Source organism: Talpa europaea (assembly GCF_964194135.1).
Source record: "Talpa europaea genome assembly, chromosome: 12".
NCBI lineage: Eukaryota > Metazoa > Chordata > Mammalia > Eulipotyphla > Talpidae > Talpa > Talpa europaea.
Window position 1 is genome coordinate 4,008,381 of NC_140079.1, and position 19,640 is coordinate 4,028,020.

General features: G+C 45.1%; 2 protein-coding genes across 2 annotated transcripts; both read right to left on the bottom strand.

Annotated features, from left to right (window-relative positions):
* Nucleotides 1-5,988: 5,988 nt before the first annotated feature.
* On the bottom strand, nt 5,989-6,882 carry LOC311180606 (olfactory receptor 7A5-like; the record flags this gene model as incomplete). Its single annotated transcript, XM_084248524.1, has 1 exon — nt 5,989-6,882. The coding sequence occupies exon 1, from the start codon at nt 6,826-6,828 to the stop codon at nt 5,989-5,991; it is 840 nt and encodes a 279-aa protein (XP_084104650.1). The 5' UTR covers nt 6,829-6,882.
* Nucleotides 6,883-18,284: 11,402 nt separating this feature from the next.
* On the bottom strand, nt 18,285-19,124 carry LOC311180607 (olfactory receptor 7C1-like; the record flags this gene model as incomplete). Its single annotated transcript, XM_084248525.1, has 1 exon — nt 18,285-19,124. One exon carries the CDS (start codon nt 19,122-19,124, stop codon nt 18,285-18,287), a length of 840 nt encoding a protein of 279 aa, XP_084104651.1.
* Between the last annotated feature and the right edge of the window lie 516 nt (nt 19,125-19,640).

Genomic DNA, 19,640 nt, shown 5'->3' on the forward strand with positions numbered 1-19,640 from the left:
GGGGTCTGGCGTGGACGAACTTCCCCCCGCTCACCTCTGGCTCCTGAGGAAGCCTTCTTTACTGAAGAAATGTAGTCTTTACTGAAGAAATGTCCCAGTTCTAAAATGGTGATGTGGGACACACTCCCTGCGCGTCTGGTCTCAGGCAGACTCTTCTGCGCGCCTGTTCTGCCCCGGCTGTGGGTGCTCGCTCCCCCTGTGGGCTCAGACTACTGGTCAGAAGGGGCCTGGCGTGGGCTAACTCCCCAGCTGGCCACTGGCTCCTCCAGGAGCCTCTGCTGGCTTCAAGTTGCTAGGTGGCGCCAGAGATCTCTCCTAGAGCCCTTGGGGAGCTGATTTTCCACCCTGTGGGACAGGGAACAGAGCGGGGATGGTAGGGTATACCTCAACGGCTTTGGGGTGCTGTGTCTGCCTTGTGCCCCGCCGTCGTGGGGAACCCACGCCCCTAATTTCGTGCCCGGGGTCTCAGTTCCAAAGCCCTCAGTTCCAGGACGCGGGCTGTAGCCCAGTTCAGTGGCGCGGGAATGGCGCCTTTTGAATCCCGCTCCCGTGCCTGGGTGCCTGGTTCCTGCTCACTCAGTGAGGGCCTCCGCGCGTCTCCCCGCAAGCCTATGGTCGCAGGCGTGGGGACCTGCGCTTGCTTTTCAACCGCACTGCTTTTCCGCGCGATCCCGATTCCGGTCCGCGCCGCTTTTCCGCGCAATCCCGATCCCGATCGATCTGCGTCTGCTTTTCAGCACTCCGCTTTTCCGCGCAAGCTTACCGGGCGGCCTGGGGCTGTGTGCTGGTCCTGGCCTCCTCCTGGGGCGGGGGGCTCTCTTTAATGGCGCCCGGAGCTCACATCTGCTGCGGATCCTGCAGGATTCTCCACAGCTCCCGTTCACGGGGTGTGGTGGCTGCAATAGTTCCTTTCCACTCCCAGTCCCGCTTGCTGCGTAGTTTGTTCTTGTTGGTCCTTTTAGTTTTTTTTTTTTTTTTTTTTCTTTTCCTCCCTCCTCTCTGCTGGTCGAGAGTGCGGACTTTGTGGGCGGGGGAGGGGAGCAGGGTTCTGCGCTTTCCTCCCTTCTGGTCCTCTTTTATGGCCACTTTCTTCTTCGGGCAGTTTGCTGGCGTCACCCGTTTATCTTCCGTGTCCCGGTTCTCACTGGGACCTGCCGCTTTTCCTCCCTATTAACTTTTTTTAATGGGAGATCTTACTCACAGCGTCTCCTCGCCGCCATGTTGCTCCGCCCATCTTTAAAGATTATTTATTTATGCAAGCACTGGGTACAGTCAGAAGCACAGGAGGGTGAGAGAATTCACCAGAGCCAGAGCAGGGAGCAGAGCAGGCAGACTGATGAAACACACTGCTGAGGGGAGCAGCGGGCGGCAGTAGAGGTCTGTGCGCCATGTGGGACCCTCACTGGTGCTGGGGATGGAACCTGTGCTGCAGAGGCTGCGGGCAGCTTCGCAGCCCAGTGCTCACCCACTGCCCCACCAGGAGAGGCCCTCACCCAGAACCTTATTCTAACTCTGTGTTCAAGTTTTCAAAATGTCTGTGCCTGAGGAACCCATCTTGATTTGATGCCCTGGATCATCAAGGCACAGATGTGGTGGGGCATGGCCCCCTTCCCCCAATATGTCCAATAGTGCTATTCCTCACTCAAAGAAGCAGAGAACCGAGTTGTTCTATATAAAACCTTAGAAACCACACTTCTTGTGTTCATGGCACTTTTGCAAAAACAAATAGGAATTTCTTTTTTACTATTTATTGTGATGTGACTGCAGCAGCCTTATGTTTGAATCTCCTGAAGGATGACTGCGTTCCTAACCAGCAAAAGAGTAAAGATTTTTTAACTGCCACACTCACTCTATGCACCTCCTTGGCCCCCCAAAGATTAGGCTCGTGTCCTGCTTAGAGCACAGGGAAGTGCTAACACACATGCCATGCCACTGCCCCATGGGGCGCTGCCCATAAAAGTCCACTGCTGATACCAGGCGTCACCATCCTCACAGGACACTGTCCTCATCCCGAACAGCAGTTGTCTCAGCAACCTCTATATCGTGCCCGGACTTCACTGGTAAACCAGGGTCTGTGACAGCACCAGTGAGGCAGGAGCAGGCATGACAATGAGCTCCAAGTGAGGGTCTCCGTTGCTTTTCTAGCAGCCAGGGAAGGGCTTGTAATGACCTGTGATGGACTCATCTCAGTACTGAAAAATCTTTTGGAAGACAATAGATTTTCCTTCACTTTCATGTCCTTAGTGTCTATTTTGTTGCCACACAACACAGTAGGATGTTTTCACCCCCCCCACCCCGTGTCAGGTCTCTATTGCAAGTTAGACACATTCTTGGAAAAAACTCAGTGTCACATCAGACAATCTGTTGGCACATGGGCTTGGAGTAACAGCCTCTCTCTGTCCACCAGGTGTCTCCTAACCAGTTGGGCACCTCACGTTGAACTTGACATGTCTCAGGGGGTAGGGAACAGGAGAGGATGGGCCTCAACACCCCACATTTCTTGTGTGTCTTTAAGTGTCAGAATTATGCTGTGCAAATATGTCCTCCCTTTAGTAGGCTGTCTTAGTGTTGTAGTGATGTTTTCATGTACTGGACAGAAGCATTTTGGTTGATAAAGTCCCAGTTATTTATATTCTCCTTTGTTTCCCTTGCTGCTGCAATGAATCCACAAACACACCTGAAATCTATATTCTAGAGTGTGTTGCCCAAGTTTTCTTCTATATGTGTTATGCTTTGGGTCTTACATCAAGGGCTTTTATTCATTTTGAATTGATTTTTGTGTGTTTGGACATGGAGTCATCTATTTTCATCCTTTTTTTTTTTTTTTTTTTTTTTTTTGTGGGACCCTCGCTGGTGGCCGGGGAACGAACCGGTGCTGCAGAGGCTGCGGGCAGCCTCGCAGCCCAGAACTCAACCACTGTGCCACCAGGGGAGGCCCTAGTTTCATTCTTTTGCATGAATGTCCAGGTTGCCCAATGCCATTAACTGAAGAGGCTCCTTGCGCCAGTGTGTATTTTTGACTCCCAATTTGTAGCTTAACTGTTCCTATAAGTCTGGTTTATTTCGGGGTCTTGATTCTATCCCATTGCTGTCTGTTATCATTCCCGGCCATTTTAATTACCCAGTATTGTTTTAGGTATTTTAGTTTTATGGTATAGTTTGAAGTCTAGTTTGTAATAGTTTTTCCTTTTTTGTCAGAGTTGCTTTGCTATTCAGGGAAGTGTGTGGTTCCACATGATGTCAGGAATGTATTTTCAGGCAGAGCCCAGATGGCTTCATAATGGACCCCAGAGCAGAGAAAAGGATGGTGAGACAGAGAACACAGCACTTCTCTGCACAGTATCAAGCAGACTTGCAGCATTTGCAACCCGGGCCCCTCAGTGGACAGCAGGGCTGGTGGCTGTGGTGGTCATTGCCTGTGGCCATTGCCTGTGTAATGGGCACACTACCCACTTAGGTGCCTCCTTCATACCCAGGCCCACTGAGTCCAGACATTATACCCTGTGGACTAGACCCAGCTCCAGTCACCAGGAGATTCAGTCTATTGCAGGAGTACCAGAGGGAGATGGGCGGGAGGTCTTCTTCCAACTGAAGACCAATTGGATCTTGCTGTGGAGAGAGAGGGGAGGAGGTGCAGGTGACAGAGTTCACGTCTCAGCAAACTGAGACAATACTTAAGACCCAGACTCCCCACCTCACGCCAGGGTGAACTAGAAGAGAAACAATCAAAACTAATCCAGAACACCCCAGCTGTACACCAGGAAATGAGGTGACATACTTAGAAATCAAGGAACACCTGAGCACAGGAAGGAAAAACAGCATCAGAACCGAAGTTCTTGCTCATAAACAGGGGAGAGAAGCAGAGGAGTCTCAGTGACGTGGAGCAACAACATTAAATACACCCGTGAGTTATGGGAGGTGACTCAGAGCAGACAGGCCGCTGCGAGACCTTAGAAAGAAGATAAAGGGGCTTCCTTGGTGGCGCAGGCAGTTGAGCACAGTGCTGTGAAGCAGTCTGCATCCTCTGCATTGCTGTTTCGATCCCTGCCAGCCTCAGAGCCGCCCACGTGGCACAGCAGACCTCTCCTGTCTCGCCCTCCGCTCCCCTCAGCAGTGTATTTCAGTCAGTCTGCCTGTTCCTGTTTCCCACTCTGTCTCTGGTGAATCCTCTCACCCTCCCACATATCTGGCCTGTACCCTGGTTCTCGTATATATAAATAAATAAATCTTTAAAAAAAAAAGAAGATAAAGAACCAGAAAGTCTTCACCAAAGACATGGACAATATTAAGAGAACACAAAAGACTGTCTGAATGTGAATGAACACAAGTATACAAAGTTTTTTAAATAGAATTAAACTGCAAAGATAATAACTTCAGAAACAGAGGATCGAAATGTATAAATCACCCACTTAGGAAAACAGAGAGAAATGAGACACAGACACAGGAAAAATAAGGACACAACCAAAAATGTCAGAATCAATGAGAAGTGGAAACATAAGGATAGTGGATAACCCAGAAGATGAAGGAGAAGGGAGGAGGGACCCTTGTCAAAAAAATCATAGCTGAGGGCCTCTCCGGTGGCACAGCGGTTGAGCACTGGGTTGCGAAGCTGCCCGCAGCCTCTATAGCTCCGGTTCGATCCCCGGTCCCTGAGTGAGGGTCCCCCATGGCGCGCAGACCTCTCCTGCCGCCCGCTGCTCCCCTCAGCAGTGTACTTCGGTCCTTCTGCCTGCTCTGCTCCCCGCTCTGGCTCTGGTGAATTCTCTCACCCTCCCGCGCTTCTGACCGTACCCAGTGCTTGTATTAATAAGTAAATAAATCTTAAAAAAAAAACATAGCTGAGAATTTTCCAGATCTAAAGAATGAAATAAGCATGAATGTCCAGGAAGAACCGAAAACACCCAAATTACAAAGTGAAAATGACCTACACTCTGACACCCCACGGGTAAAGTGTAAAAATCAGAAAAAAGAAAATAATTTTCAGGAGGCCTGAAAAAAAGAGAATTTGCAAAGGCATCCAAATTAGGTTTTCCTCAGAGGTTTCCCCAGTCACGCTCCAGGAAAGGAGAGAAAGGAAGTGCTCAAAATCCTAAATACAAAGACTTCCAACCAAAAATACTCTGCCCTGCAAAATTATTCAAATATGAATGTGAATAAAAGCTTCCCCAGGCAGAGAAGCCAATGGAGTTAATCACCATCAGGTCTCCCTGCCTCAGGAAAACATGAAACAAAACCCTGAGCAAAATGACATGAACAGAAATATTATGGGTCAACAATAAATCACCAATGGAAGGAAGGAAAGGACAGAAGTAGGGACAGTGACTATTAGCCCTGGGCACGCGTGGGTGCTGTGATATGACAAGATTTTTCTGCAGGTAATCCATAAGTTGCTTGTTTTTACTGATAGAGTTGTTCATATTTTTCTTCCATTACTTTCTATTTGTAAGTACCCAATTTCTGTATTAAACATTTCACTAAAGAAAAACTCACAGACACTGTGCTTTCCTTAATACTGAACCCAGTACACAGAACAGTCAAAAATAATTAAGGAAATACAGAAAACATATTTATGTTTTTAAAAAGATTTATTTATTTATTTATACAAGCACTGGGTACAGTCAGAAGTGTGGGAGGGTGAGAGAATTCACCTGAGCCAGAGTGGGGAACAGAACAGGCAGACTGACGAAATACACTGCTGAGGGGAGCAGCGGGCGGCAGGAAAGGTCTGCGCGCCATATGAGACCCTTGCCAGCAGCCAGGGGATGGAACCAGCGCTGCAGAGGCTGCGGGCAGCTTTGCAACCCAGCGCTCAAATGCTGCGCCGCCAGGGAGGCCCAGAAAACATATTTATAGTGTATAAAAAAGTGATAACAAACTCTGTTCCTAAGCCAAACCACAGATTATCTCTGACTGAGGACAGGATCAGGACAGTCCGTGGATCCTGAGCCCTGCTGCTCCCACCCAGACAATCTGAGGAAGCGGCCCCCGTCACGTTGGAGTTGCTCTGCAGCTGAAGAGCCTCCCCAGGGCCTGCTTTATGTCCTTGTTTCTGAGACTGTAGATAAAGGGGTTCAGCATGGGGTTGACCACCGTGTACATCACCGAGGCGATTGCACTGTCCCTGGAGTCCTGGGTAGCGGCGGTACTGAAGTACACACCAAGCGCTGTCCCGTAGAACAGGAAGACCCCTGAGAGGTGAGACCCGCAGGTGGAGAAGGCTTTGTACCTGCCGCTCGCTGAGGAGATTTTCAAAACAGAGGACACAATCTTAGAGTAAGAGTAAAGGATGCCACTGAGAGGAATGATCCCCAAAACCCCCGCTGCTAAATACTTCACCAGCTCATTGAGGAAGGTGTCAGAACAGGCAAGCTGGATCACCTGGTCCAGGTCACAGAAGAAGTGAGGGATTTGCACCTGTGAGCAAAAGGACAGTCGCAAAACCATTAAGGTTTGTAACAGAGCATGCAGAAGACTTAACACCCAGCATGCAAGAAGCAGGAGGCCACAGAACTGGGGGTTCATGATGACCGTGTAGTGCAGGGGATGGCAGATGGCCACAAACCGGTCATAGGCCATGGCTGCCAAGAGGAAGTTGTCCCCTCCTGCAAAGAGTAAGGAGAAAAACATCTGGCTGAGGCAGCCCACGTAGGTTATGGCTTTGTTCTGTGTCTGGATGTTCAGCAGCATCTTGGGGACGGTGGTGGAGGTGAAGCCGACATCGGCAAAGGACAGGTTGGCGAGGAAGAAGTACATGGGGGTGTGCAGGTGGGGGTCCGTGACGATGGCCAGGATGATGAGGAGATTCCCCGTGACCGTGACCAAGTACATGGCCAAGAATGCCCAGAAGAGGAGGGGCTGCAGCGAGGCCTCTTCTGAGAGCCCCAGGAGGGTGAACGCTGTGGCGTGGGTTTGGTTTCCTGGCGCCAGGTCGCTGGTGAGCCTGGGGGATGGAGACAGAAGTGATGTTAACTTAACCACAGCAGAGCACTCAAGAAAAGTGTTTAAATGTTGATTTTATTTAAAATATATTCTGTGAATAAATTTCATGTGATAGAGCTAGTGCCTGTTCCCTGAAATCTTCAAGGCTGTTAATGACCCACCTTCCCTTGATGCTGAAAATATTAAGCCATTCTTACATCTAATGCACACATATTTCCAAGTCAGCATTTTCTTTGAAAATTTCCTGAGATTTTCTTTTAAATACATTGACCAATTACATTATCCAAATATTTTTGGAATCATGGAGAGAAATCAGTGAGAATGACTGAACAGTCCTACCCTAGGGCCTCCCGGTTGGCCCTGGTGTTTTCTATGAGGTCCCACCACGACAGCCTGAGTCTGATCCTCAGTCAGGGAGTTACCCACATGGTGCAGCAGACCTCTCCTGTCTCTCCACTCCTCCCCTCAGCAATGTATTTCAGTAGATCTGCCTGTTCTGCTCCCCACTCTGTCTCTGGTGAGTCCCCCTCTCCTAACCTCTACCTACCTCCCTAGTTATTCTATCCATAAAGAATTAATAATTTTTTTAAAAAAGTTTAATCCTTGCTCCAAAGTAGTTTTCTTCTAAGTATGTGTGTGGTCTCGATAAATAATATTTCTTACGGTGATTATTATTGTCAAGAAAAATAATGCAGTTATATGAAGAGGTAGAATCTAGAGGAAACTTGTATATCTTCCAATTGGAAGATTTGTACAGAAAATTTTGAAGGCCTCAGGTTAACCTGTGAAGGACTTATCAGGTGGCAACAATATATCCATGAGAACAACATTTAGGTTTGGGGAAATATCCAGAAAAAGATGTCAGTACAGGAGCATTCCTGGCACAGTTACAGATCCAAGAAGTAGGGGTGTGACAAGAGCTGGAGCTCTAGGTTGGGGGTGAGATGAGAGAGTGGGCAGGAGGCCCCAACATCCTGCTGCCATGTTAAGTTCCTGTTCATGACTTTGTACGTTTGCTGATGTTCTAGTGTGTAGATTGTGTTACATGTGCTGTGCCTAAGTGTGAACATTATGTGTTATATGTACAAATGATCCATAATTATATCCCTCCATTAATTTCTTTCCCTCACATTTCGTCTGAGTTGTGAATGTTTGATCACGGAAGACAGCTTCACTGGGACACATGTCCAATCTGTGCTTCCTCTACCTCTACTAAGGATTATTTCCCTTATTTCAGCCACACACACACTTTGTCCTGTGCATGGAAGCAGAGCTGAGAATTGGAAAACAAATCACTAAGGACAACAAAAATAAGTGTTATACGTTTCAAAGAATCGGCTCTCCAGAATTGCTGTAAAGAAAGTTGCTTTTTTTCTGCATTGTAAGACACAGTACACCTTAAAACAAAGAACCTTGCCCTGTATCCTTATTCATGTATTTATTTGTAACTGAGGTGATATTGGGGAACCCCCACCAGGGATTGTCACCATAGCGCACCCACACCCACTCGCCCATGTTCCACCACCCCAGACCATTGTGCTTCCATCCTTTTGCTCTGCCCCCTTTCCCCAGCCTCCCCCTTGCTGTCTCATATCTGTAGTCAGCTGTCAAGGGTTAGTTTTTAGCTTGCCTTAATCTGTTAATTTAGTTACTTTATATTCCACAGAATAGTCACACCGTCTGATATTTACCATTCTCATAACTCATTTTCACCTAGCATTATGATTTCAGCTTCCATACATGTTGCTACAAATGGCTTAAGTTTATATTTTTAATTGCGGAGTAGTATTCCACTGTGTGTATGTACTACATCTTCTTTACCTACACTTATTAGGATGTTTCAGCTATAATAAATAGTGCTGCAATAAACATGGGAGTGCAAGTTTTTTCAAATGTTTTTTTTTTTTTTAATTTTTGGAGAGATGCGTAGGAGTGGAATTACTGGGTCAAATGGCAGATCCATGTTTATTGTTTGAGACGCGTCCTCCCTGCTCTCTGTGAGGGCTGGACCAGGCTGCACTCCTACCCGCGGTGAGTGTGGCCACTGCTCTGCATCTGAACAGCATCCCGTCAGGGTCAGTTCCTTTGCACAGTCTGCTTCTTGGCAGACCCCAGTTACCCTCAGCCTTGACTGGAATAAGCTGATTGGGAGTAAATGAATAGATGAATGATTACAAATATTGTTTAATATTAGAAGTGTCAGGGTCTTTATTTAGAAGTTTTATAATGTTTCTGTGACCAGAAATCCACCATGAGAAATTTAATTCTTATTTAAATGGATGAACTTACAGTTCACTTATAGTTGCAGTTTCCAAGAATTTATCCATGATATTAAGAGAGAAATTAATTTATTCACTATATCCTGACACCCCACCCTGTCAAAGAATTGTAATTCGTAAAATAAATGGAAGAGCAGGAAAAATAAAGCCTCGTTAAATACACCAGCATCACCACGAATGCATTAACCACAATGGAGCAAAAATCTAAGACTTTGTGAAGAAAAGGTATAACAAGAACTTAATCACATCCACGTTGTTCTCTAAAATGTAAACTGACAAAGCTTGAAAATGAAAAACAGGAAATGACACTTATTCCAAAGCACTGAAAAATGCAGATCTAAAGCTGTCATTTCTCTCTAGATAAACAAAAATGGATTCCATATGCTTGAGGAAAATATCATTTGTCCTTTGAATACAGAAGAATGTGATCCAGGAGATGGGAAGGTGGGGGATATTTTTAGGAACAAATTGGCTGCCCATCGTCCCTTTGTCTCTCTTGTATGCAGAAGCTTTTCAGTTTATGTAGCACCACGTGTGGCTTCCTGCTTTTTCATGTCACAAGGAAGTCATTGCCTATGCACATACCAGAGAGTGCCTAAATATGTGTTTTCCAGAGAAGACACCTAGATGGGCAGCAAGCGCATGAGGGGGTGCTCAGGATCACTCACCAGGGAAATGCAATTCAGAACCAGGAGCTGTCACCTCACAGCTGCTGACAGAGTTCCCAGGGAGATGACCAAAGGTCAGCACTGGGACTGGGGTACAGAGAACTCTGGGGTGCGGTCAGTGGCTAATCCACCACTCCAGCCACCATGGGTAAGAGAACAGAGACGCCTCAAAATAGCAAAGTTAGACTCCCCCGTGATGTGTTTATACATGTACAAAGGAAACAAACACAGGACATTGAAAAACTATCTGCACCCCCTTGCTTACTGAGCCAAAATTTAGAAATAACCTGTGAGTCTCTTAGTGGGTGAATAAAGAAAATAATGTGTACACTTATAAATATAAAATATATATTCACAGTACATGTACACAATTGCCCCTTAATTGTCCAAATGAATATACATGGATTATGTAAAACATATAATGTGTAATACACGCACAAGATACCGTGTTGTTATAAAACACATTCTATATAATAAAATATCAAATAATATCCAGTGAAGAGAAGGAAGGACACCCTGCCCTTTGTGACAACCCGAGCACCTAAGAATGTTGTGCCACATGACACAAGTCAGAGAACTACAAATCCTGGACATCACTTCCGTGTGCGGTTCTGAAACAGACTTAAATAGTTTCCATGGACCAGGGTGGGGAATTTGGAAGAGGCTGTTTCAGGACACAAACTTGAAACTGGTGGGTGAATAAGGTTCTGGAATCTACTGCATTGTGACAGAGTCAACAGTATTTTCTTACAGCATTCAAAGTTACTGGGACTTGTCATATATGGCCTTTATGATGTTGAGTTCTGTTCCTTGTATCCCAAGAATTTCAAGGGCTTTTATCATGAATGGGTGTTGTGCTTTGTCGAAAGCTTTCTCAGCATCTATTGATATTATCGTGTGGTTTTTATATTTCTTTTTATTGATGTGTTGGATAACGTTGATTGGAGATTGTTTCTTAATACTTTTGTGACAAAAATAAATATTAATTGTGTGTATTGATGGAGGTGTTAGCTCGTGCTCCAGGGGTAATCACATTGCAATATATAAATATATGAAATCAACATGTTTTTCTCCAACTTTCACATTGTTTCATGTCAATTAAATCTCAATGAAAACACAACAAATCAAATCACAAAAGTGAGCAGACATAATAATGAGGGAAAACAGATGTGACGTGAACACAATGTGTGTAATTTATTATTACTAATACGAATGGAAGAAACAGCCAATGTTTCAATACATAGTGGGACACAGTAGATCGACTGAGGCCCACACACAATGGAAAGCTTTTAAACATTTTGCCCAAAAGCCGATGTATATGTGGGAGAAATAAGTGCAAAACACTTATTTTGATAAACTCCAATTCTGATTGAACATTTGAATCACAAACCAAAATAAAATGCAGGCCCTAAGTAAATAAATTGTAGGAATGAGCATAATTTCTAATTGAAAAAACAAAATTCTAACAAGAAAAACTATGCAGATGTGCCAGAAATAGGCTGGTTGCACAGTAAAACTGGTTGCAAATTATCCCCCAACTGACATTGAAGAAAAAGTATTACTTGTGAGAGCACCTAATAGAGTGGATGCACTACACACTGTTCATCTCCTCAGCTGCTCTGTGAGGTCATCTGCCTCCATTAGTCTGGATCTTTCTAATATAGATCACCTGCTCACTCACCCCATTCTAAAACTGAGCCCCTCACTTCAGTGCCGACCCCATCACATTTAATACTTTATTTTTCCTCTGCCTTAACTCCAGACCTTCTTGGCTGTGTCCTAACTTTGCTGGAACCACGTTAAGCCCCCACTCCCCCTTCAGTCTCATCCTAACAGATTTTCCTTCCTGTCTCTTCACTGTCAGCACCATCTCTGTATTGTTGAGAGCAGTGGACAGTTTTGAGTCACAAATTAAGTAAATTAATTATAAATTGACGAGTCAGTCAAGCAAGAGAACAAGGGAACCTCTTGTCCCTGGGCCTGGTTTGATCTCTGTGACCTGAGGCAGAACTTCTCAGTTTGCACTTTCCCTGGACCTGTCCCAAGTGCCTGCTGGGCTCTGAGACTCACCTGGGTGTGGGCTGTGAGGGGGGCTTCTCCATGGAGCGTCTGAGTCCCTCCTGGACGCTTGAGGATGGATCTGGGCTGTGTCACAGGCAGGATCTCAGGAGGGCGCCAAGGGCTGGTCCCTGGGCAGAGGTCGGGCTCCACAGACAGGAATCATGTCCTCTCCGGTCTCGGGTTGGACAGTCTGAGGGACCGAGGGAGACAGGGTATTTACCGCCCTCCACGCGGCCTCATTAGCCACAGCTCACTCTCCTGCTCCAAGCTCTGAGCTCATGATTTCCCTGTGGACACTGGACTGGACAGAAGGAAAGTTTGTTAATGATTCTCTGATCCTGAGAGACTAGATTAGATGTCAAGTGCATCCAATTTTTGTTACTCCTTTTCCATGAAGTCCAGCACCTTCCAGAGCTGTAACCCCCCTGGGTTACAGCTGTGTGTTCATGTTTTCCAAATGTCTGTGCTTGAGGAGCCCGTCTTGACTTCTTTTCCTGGGTCATCAAGGCACAAATGAGTTGGGGGCACAGACCCCCCCCCCCAATATGCCCAATAGTGCTATTCCTCTCTCATAAAGCAGAGAACCGAGCCCTCTATATAAAACCTTAGACACCACACTCCTTGTTGTCATGGCACTCGTGCAAAAGCAAATAGGAATTTCTTTTTGTTTTTACTGTGATGCGACTGCAGCAGCCTTGTGTTTGAAACTCCAGAAGGAAACGCCTGTGTTCCTAACCAGCTAAATGTGCAGGGCCAACGAGTAAAGAATTTTGTAAGTGTCAGAGGAACCCTGAAGCCCGTGCCCCTCCTCGGCCCCCCAAAGGTTAGGCAGGTGTCCTGCTTAGCAGCACAGGCAAGTGCTAACATGCTGTGCCACTGCCGGCACAGGGTAGTTCGCTACAGAAGTTGAGTCCTGACACTGGGCGTCACTTTGTCATCCTGAGCAGCAGTTGACTGAGCAACCTCTGAATTGTGCCCAGACTTCTCTGCTAAAGCAGGGTCCGTGACAACCCCCGGGGAGGCAGGAGCAGGCGCCACAACTACCTCCAAGTGAGGGTCGCCCGTTGCTCTTCTAGCAGCCAGAGGAAGGTCTTGTGGTGATCTGTGACGACAGGCCTCAGTACTAAAAAGTCTTCTTTTGGAGACAATTGATTTTCCTTCACTTTCCTGTCCTTAATGTCCATGTTGCCACACTACACAAAAGGGATGTTTTCACACCCTGTACCAGGTTTACTTGCAATTTAGAGACATACTGGGAAATAACTCGATGTTACATGTGACAACATAATGGCACACGGGGCTTGGACTAACAGCCTCTCTCTGTCCACCAGATGTCCCTCACCAGCTGGGTGTCTCCTGTTGAAATTGACACGTCCCAGTGGGTGTGGAACAGGAGAGGATGCACATCAACAGCCCATGTTCTTTGTATGTCTTTGTCAGAATTAGGCTGTTCAAATATGTCCTCCCTTTAGTAGGCTGTCTTGGTGTTGTAGTGCTGTTTTCTTGTACTAAACAGAAACATTTTGGTTGATATTTTCTCAATTATTTAGATTCTCCTTTGTTTCCCTTGCTGCTGGAAAAAATCCACACATTTCTGTAATTTACACAGAAGAGTGTTTTCCCCATGTTTTCTTCTATGTGTGTTATGGTTTTGGTTCTTACATCAAATTTTTATTCATTTTGAATTGAATTTTGTGTCAAGTGGGCTAGAGGCATCTAGTTTCATTCTCTTGCATGTGTGTCCATTTATTTCAATGCCATTTACTGAAGAGGCTTTCCTTGCTCGGGTGTATATTTTTTGGCTCCTAATTTCTAGATTTACTCTTCCTATAAGTCTGGTTTATCTGGGTCTTGATTCTGCCCCATTGTAAACTGTGTCTGGTGTTGTACCCAACCATTTTCATTATGCAGTATTGTTTCAATTATTACACTTTTATAGTATAGTTGGAATTCTGGTATTATAATGATTTTTCCTTCTTTTTGTAAATTGCTTTGCTATATGTGTATTTTGTGGTTCCATATGAATTTCAGTAATGTGTGTTTTATTTCTTAAAGTGTGCCATCGGTAAATTCGTGTGATTGTGTTGACTCTGTGTAGTGCTTTGTGGAGGATGGTCATTGTGACCACATTGATTCTTCCAGTCCATGAGCAAGAAATAACTTTCCATTTCTTTGTGTCTTTTTGTATCTCTTTTGACAGTCTTATAGTTTTCTCTATACGGGCTCTTCACATCCTTTGTTAAGTTTGCTAACTAGGTATTTAACTTTCATTTGTTTGGTGTGGTTGTAAACTGGATCATTTTCTAACCTTTCCTCTTCTAACTATTGTTTATATATAGGAAGGCAGCTGATATTTTTGTGTTTATGTCCTACCGCGTTTACTGAACTGGTTTATTGTTTCAGTTAGATCCAAAATCCATGTATCCTGAAAACCCTAAAAACTGGACATGAATAGAACTCATCCTAAATAATAAACACTATTTACAGGCATTCATTTCTGAAAACATCCATCTGAATATTGGTTTATTATTCCCACAATATTATACGCAAGAAAACAGACTTTGGGTAATCTTTTGTGTATTCTGTATAAAGGGACCCATGCCGTATGTATGCTAAATTTCTTATTGCTACTCTAAATCAGTAATTTTGCATTATATTTTTATAATGCATCATAGCTTCATTATTCACTTTGAAATGCAAATGAAATACATTTACATTAGCTTTAATACAAAGCTATTAATTAAGGGAGACACTCCCATTAAATTCCTTCCATTTCCTGTGACATTACCTTTCCATTTATTACAGTGAAATAACCTTGCATTATAATGTTATATAAATTTTAGGTATGCATGATTATTATTAATGTATATGTGACATTAAGTTTAGTACTAAAAGTTTAAATTTATCTTTCATTATACCATCGTCCTCATTTCTGATTGAACCACCTCCCTTCTCCCATCTTCCTGTGAGCCACTAATTGCTCTCATATAGTCCAAAAGTGTATTTTGTTTTATGGACATGATCGGTTTATTTATTTTCTTTATTACATATGAGTGAAATCACATGATATTTGGCTTTCTCTGTTTGGCTTGTTTCAGAAAGGATCATTCTGTTGTTATCCTTTTGTTCTTCCAAATATAAATAGTATTCCGCTATCTACATATACCACATCTTTCTGGACATTTGTCAATCAGTGGACACTTGGGTTTTCTCTGCCTCTTGGCTATTGTAAAACCCATTGCAGTGAACATGGATGGAAAACACCTCTTGGAATGAGTGCTTTTTGTGGGTATTTTCCAGCTAAACACTCAGAAGTAAGACTTTTGCATCACAGGAAACTTATATTCTTCAATGTTTGAGGAATTTCCTTACAGCTTTCCATAACAGATGCACAAGTTGACATTCCACCAATACTGTATATTGTTTCCTCTTCTGTCCTGGGACCTTGTGAGCTCAGTGACCAACACAGGAAAGGAAATCTGCACCCTCTTCCAGAGATAAGAAATCAGAGTTTTCCGGCAGAGCCCAGATGGCTTCATAATGGATCCCAGAGCAGGGAAAGGATGGTGGGACAGAGAACACAGCACTTCTTTGCAAAGTATCAAGCAGACTTGCAGCATTTGTAACCCGGGTCCCTCAGGGACAGCATGACTGGTGGCTGTGGTGTCATTGCCTGTGGTCACTGCCCACGTAGGTGCCTCCAACATACCAGTGCCAGTTAGTTGATTGCACAACTTGAACCCTGTGGAGTAAACCCTGCTCCAGTCACCAGGAGACTCAATCCATGCAGGAAGTACCAGACAATGGTGGAGTGGGAGGTGAGGACAACTGAAGACCAATTGGACCTTGCTGTGAGAGAGAGGGGAGGAGGTGGAGGTGACAGAGTTCACGTCTCAGCAAACTGAGACAACACTTAAGCCCCAGACTCCCCAACGCCTCCACCTGAAGCCAAGGAAAACTAGAAGAGGAACAATCTCACCACAACCCCCCAGCTACAAACCTGGAAATGAGATGACATAGTTACTTAGAATTCAAGGAACATTTGAGCACAAGAGAAAAAAAAAAAAGCAGCAAAACAGAAGTTCTGGTTGGTTAATACAGGAGAGAGAAGCAGAGGAGTGTCAGTGACGTGGATGCAACAACAGTAAATACACCCCTGAGTTATGGGAAAACAACTCAAATGTGGAGAGGCATCTGCAGGACCTTTCAAAGGAACTCTTCTGCACTGTTGGTGGGAGTGCAAACTGGTCCAACCACTGTGGAGAGCTGTGTGGAGATTTCTGGACCTACTAAACATAGAGCTTCCATAGGATCCAGCAATTCCACTCCTAGGTATTTACCCAAAGGACACAGAAACATCCATTCCAAAGAGCCTCTGCACCCCTATGTTTATAGCAGCACTGTTTACAATAGCTAAGCTTTGGAAACAACCCAAATGCCCAAAAATAGATGACTGGATCAAGAAGATGTGGTGCATATACACCATGGAATATTACTCCGCATTCAAAAAAGATAAACACATGCCATTTGCAGCAACATGGATGGCGCTGGAAGGGATCATGCTCAGCGAAATAAGCCAAAAAGAAAAAGAAAAATACCGGATGGTCTCACTCATAGCAGGAATCTAGAAAACTTAAATAAGGGACCAGGAAAATGAATATAAGAAAGTGAAAATCAAAATCAACAAAAATCTATGAACCAGAGACACTTTTTGGGGGGTGGGGGCGGGAGGGGAAGGATTGGGGTCAGAATGGGACGTTTGCAATTGTATGGGGGAATATAAAAATAAAATTTAATATTAAAAAAAATAAAAATAAAAAATAAAAAAATAAATAAATAAAACAAGGAAAAAAAATAAAAAAAAACAAAGAAGATAAAAGAACCAGAGAGTCTTCACCAAAGAGATGGACAAGATTAAGAAAACACAAAAGACCATCTGAATGTGAATGAACCCAAATACAGGAAGTGTGTTCAATAGAATTAAACTGGCCAATAAAATAACTTCAGAAATGGAAGATCCCAGTATATACATGACCCAATTAGGAAAACAGAGAGAAATGAGACTCAGACACAGGAAAAATAAGGAAACGCTATAAAAATGTCAGACTCCACAGACGTGGATAATCCGGAAGGTGAACAGAGAAGAGAGGAGTGACGTTTTTCGAAAAACCACAGCTGAGAATTTTCTAAACCTGGAGTGAAATAAGCACAAATATCCTGGAAATATAGATAGCACTCAAATTTCAAAGTGAAAATGACCTACACCACGACACCCCACTGTTAAATCAGAAAAAAGATATACAGGAGGCCTGATGTAAGGGAATTTGCAGAGGCATCCAAGTTAGACTTTCCTCTGATTGTTCCCCAGTCGCCCTCCAGGAAAAGGGAGGAATAAAGTGTGTGTCATCCTAAATATGAAGACTTCCAGGCAAGAGCTCTCTGTGCTGTGAAATTATTCAATTATGCATGTGAATAAAGGCTTCTCCAGACAGAGAAGCCCATGAAGTTGATCCCCATCAGGTCTGCCTGCCTCACCATAAAAACTGACAGGAGTTCTTCTACAAGAAAGAAAAAAATGAAACAAACACTGAACAAAATGACATGAACAGGAGTATTAATGGGTCAACAATAAAGCATCGAAAGGAAGGAAGTAAAGGAGAGAGTAAGGGACAGTGAATATTAGCCCTGGACACCCATGGATACTGTGATACCACAAGATTTTTCTGCAGATAATCCATAAATTGCTTATTTTTTTCCTTAGAGAGGGGTATATATATTTTCCTCCATCTTTCAATTTCCTGTTTTAAACATTTCACTAAAGAAAAAGGCACGCAGGGCCTCCACTGGTGGTGCAGCGGTTGAGCGCTGGGCTCTGAGTTGCCCGCAGCCTCTGCAGGGCTGGCTCAATCCCTGGCCTCAGGCGAGGGTCCCACATGGCGCACAGACCTCTCCTGCCGCCCGCTGCTCCCCTCAGCAGTGTACTTCGGTCCCTCTGCCTGCTCTGCTCCCCCCTCTGCCTCTGGTGAATTCTCTCACCCTCCCGCGCTTCTGACTGTAACCAGTGCTTGTATAAATAAATAAATAAATCTTTGGGGAAAAAAAAAAGAAAATGGCATGCAGATTATGTTTTTTTAATACTTCTCAGTATTCATACCAGTTGAAGATAATTTAGGAAATACCGAAAAAATATTAATAACATATAATGAAACTGACATCAAACTGTTTACATAAGACAAGCACAGATTAACTCTGACTGACTGAGGACAGGATCATGACTTAGTCCATGGACTGAGAGCCCTGCTGCTCCCGACCAGACAAGCTGAGGAAGCGGCCACCGTCACGTTGGGGTTGCTCTGCAGCTGAAGAGCCTCCCCAGGGCCTGCTTTATGTCCCTGTTTCTGAGACTGTAGATGAAGGGGTTCAGCATGGGGGTGACCACCGTGTACATCACCGAGGCGATTGCACTGTCCCTGGAGTCGTGGGTAGCAGCAGAGCTGAGGTACACGCCGAGCCCCGTCCCGTAGAACAGGGAGACCACGGAGAGGTGAGACCCGCAGGTGGAGAAGGCTTTGTACCTGCTGCTCGCGGAGAAGATTTTCAAAACAGAGGACACAATCTTAGAGTAAGAGTAAAGGATGCCACTGAGAGGAATGATCGCCAGAACCCCCGCTGCTAAATATACCACCAGCTCATTGAGGAAGGTGTCAGAACAGGCAAGCTGGACCACCTGGTCCAGGTCACAGAAGAAGTGAGGGATTTGCAGCTGTGAGCAAAAGGACAGTCGCAAAACCATTAAGCTGTGTAATAGAGAATCCAGAAGACTTAACACCCAGGATGCAAGGAGCAGGAGGCCACAGAACTTGGGGTTCATGATGACCGTGTAGTGCAGGGGATGGCAGATGGCCACAAACCGGTCGTAGGCCATGGCTGTCAGGAGGAAGTTGTCCAGTCCTCCAAAGAGGAAGAAGAAAAACACCTGGCTGAGACAGCCCGCGTAGGTTATGGCTTTGTTCTGTGTCTGGATGTTCAGCAGCATCTTGGGGACGGTGGTGGAGGTGAAGCCAATGTCGGCAAAGGACAGGTTGGAGAGGAAGAAGTACATGGGGGTGTGCAGGTGGGGGTCCGTGACGATGGCCAGGATGATGAGGAGATTCCCAGTGACCGTGACCAAGTACATGGCCAAGAATGCCCCGAAGAGGAGGGGCTGCAGCGAGGCCTCTTCTGAGAGCCCCAGGAGGGTGAACGCTGTGGGGTGGGTTTGGTTTCCCGGCGCCAGGTCGCTGGTGAGCCTGGGGGATGGAGACAGAAGTGATGTCAACTTAACCACAGCAGAGCCATCAAGACATGAGTTTAAATGGGTGATTTATTTGTTTTTATTAAAAGATTCATTCATTTATGCACACAAGGACTGGGGCATAGGTCAGAGTTACAAGGGGTAAGAGGACTCACCAGAGACAGAGTGGGGAATTGAACAGGCACATCGACAGAAATATACTGCTAAGGAGCCAGTGGGCAAGACAGGAGAGGTCTGCCACACTGTGTGGGTAGCTCCCTGGCTGGGGTGTGGCTGCAGAGAGCTTCCTAGGTTGCGTCCCACCCCACTGTGCCACCAGGGAGGCCCTGGTGTGATTTTATTTTAAATACATTCACTTAATAAATTTCATGTTATAGAGCTAGTGCCTGTTCCCTGAAA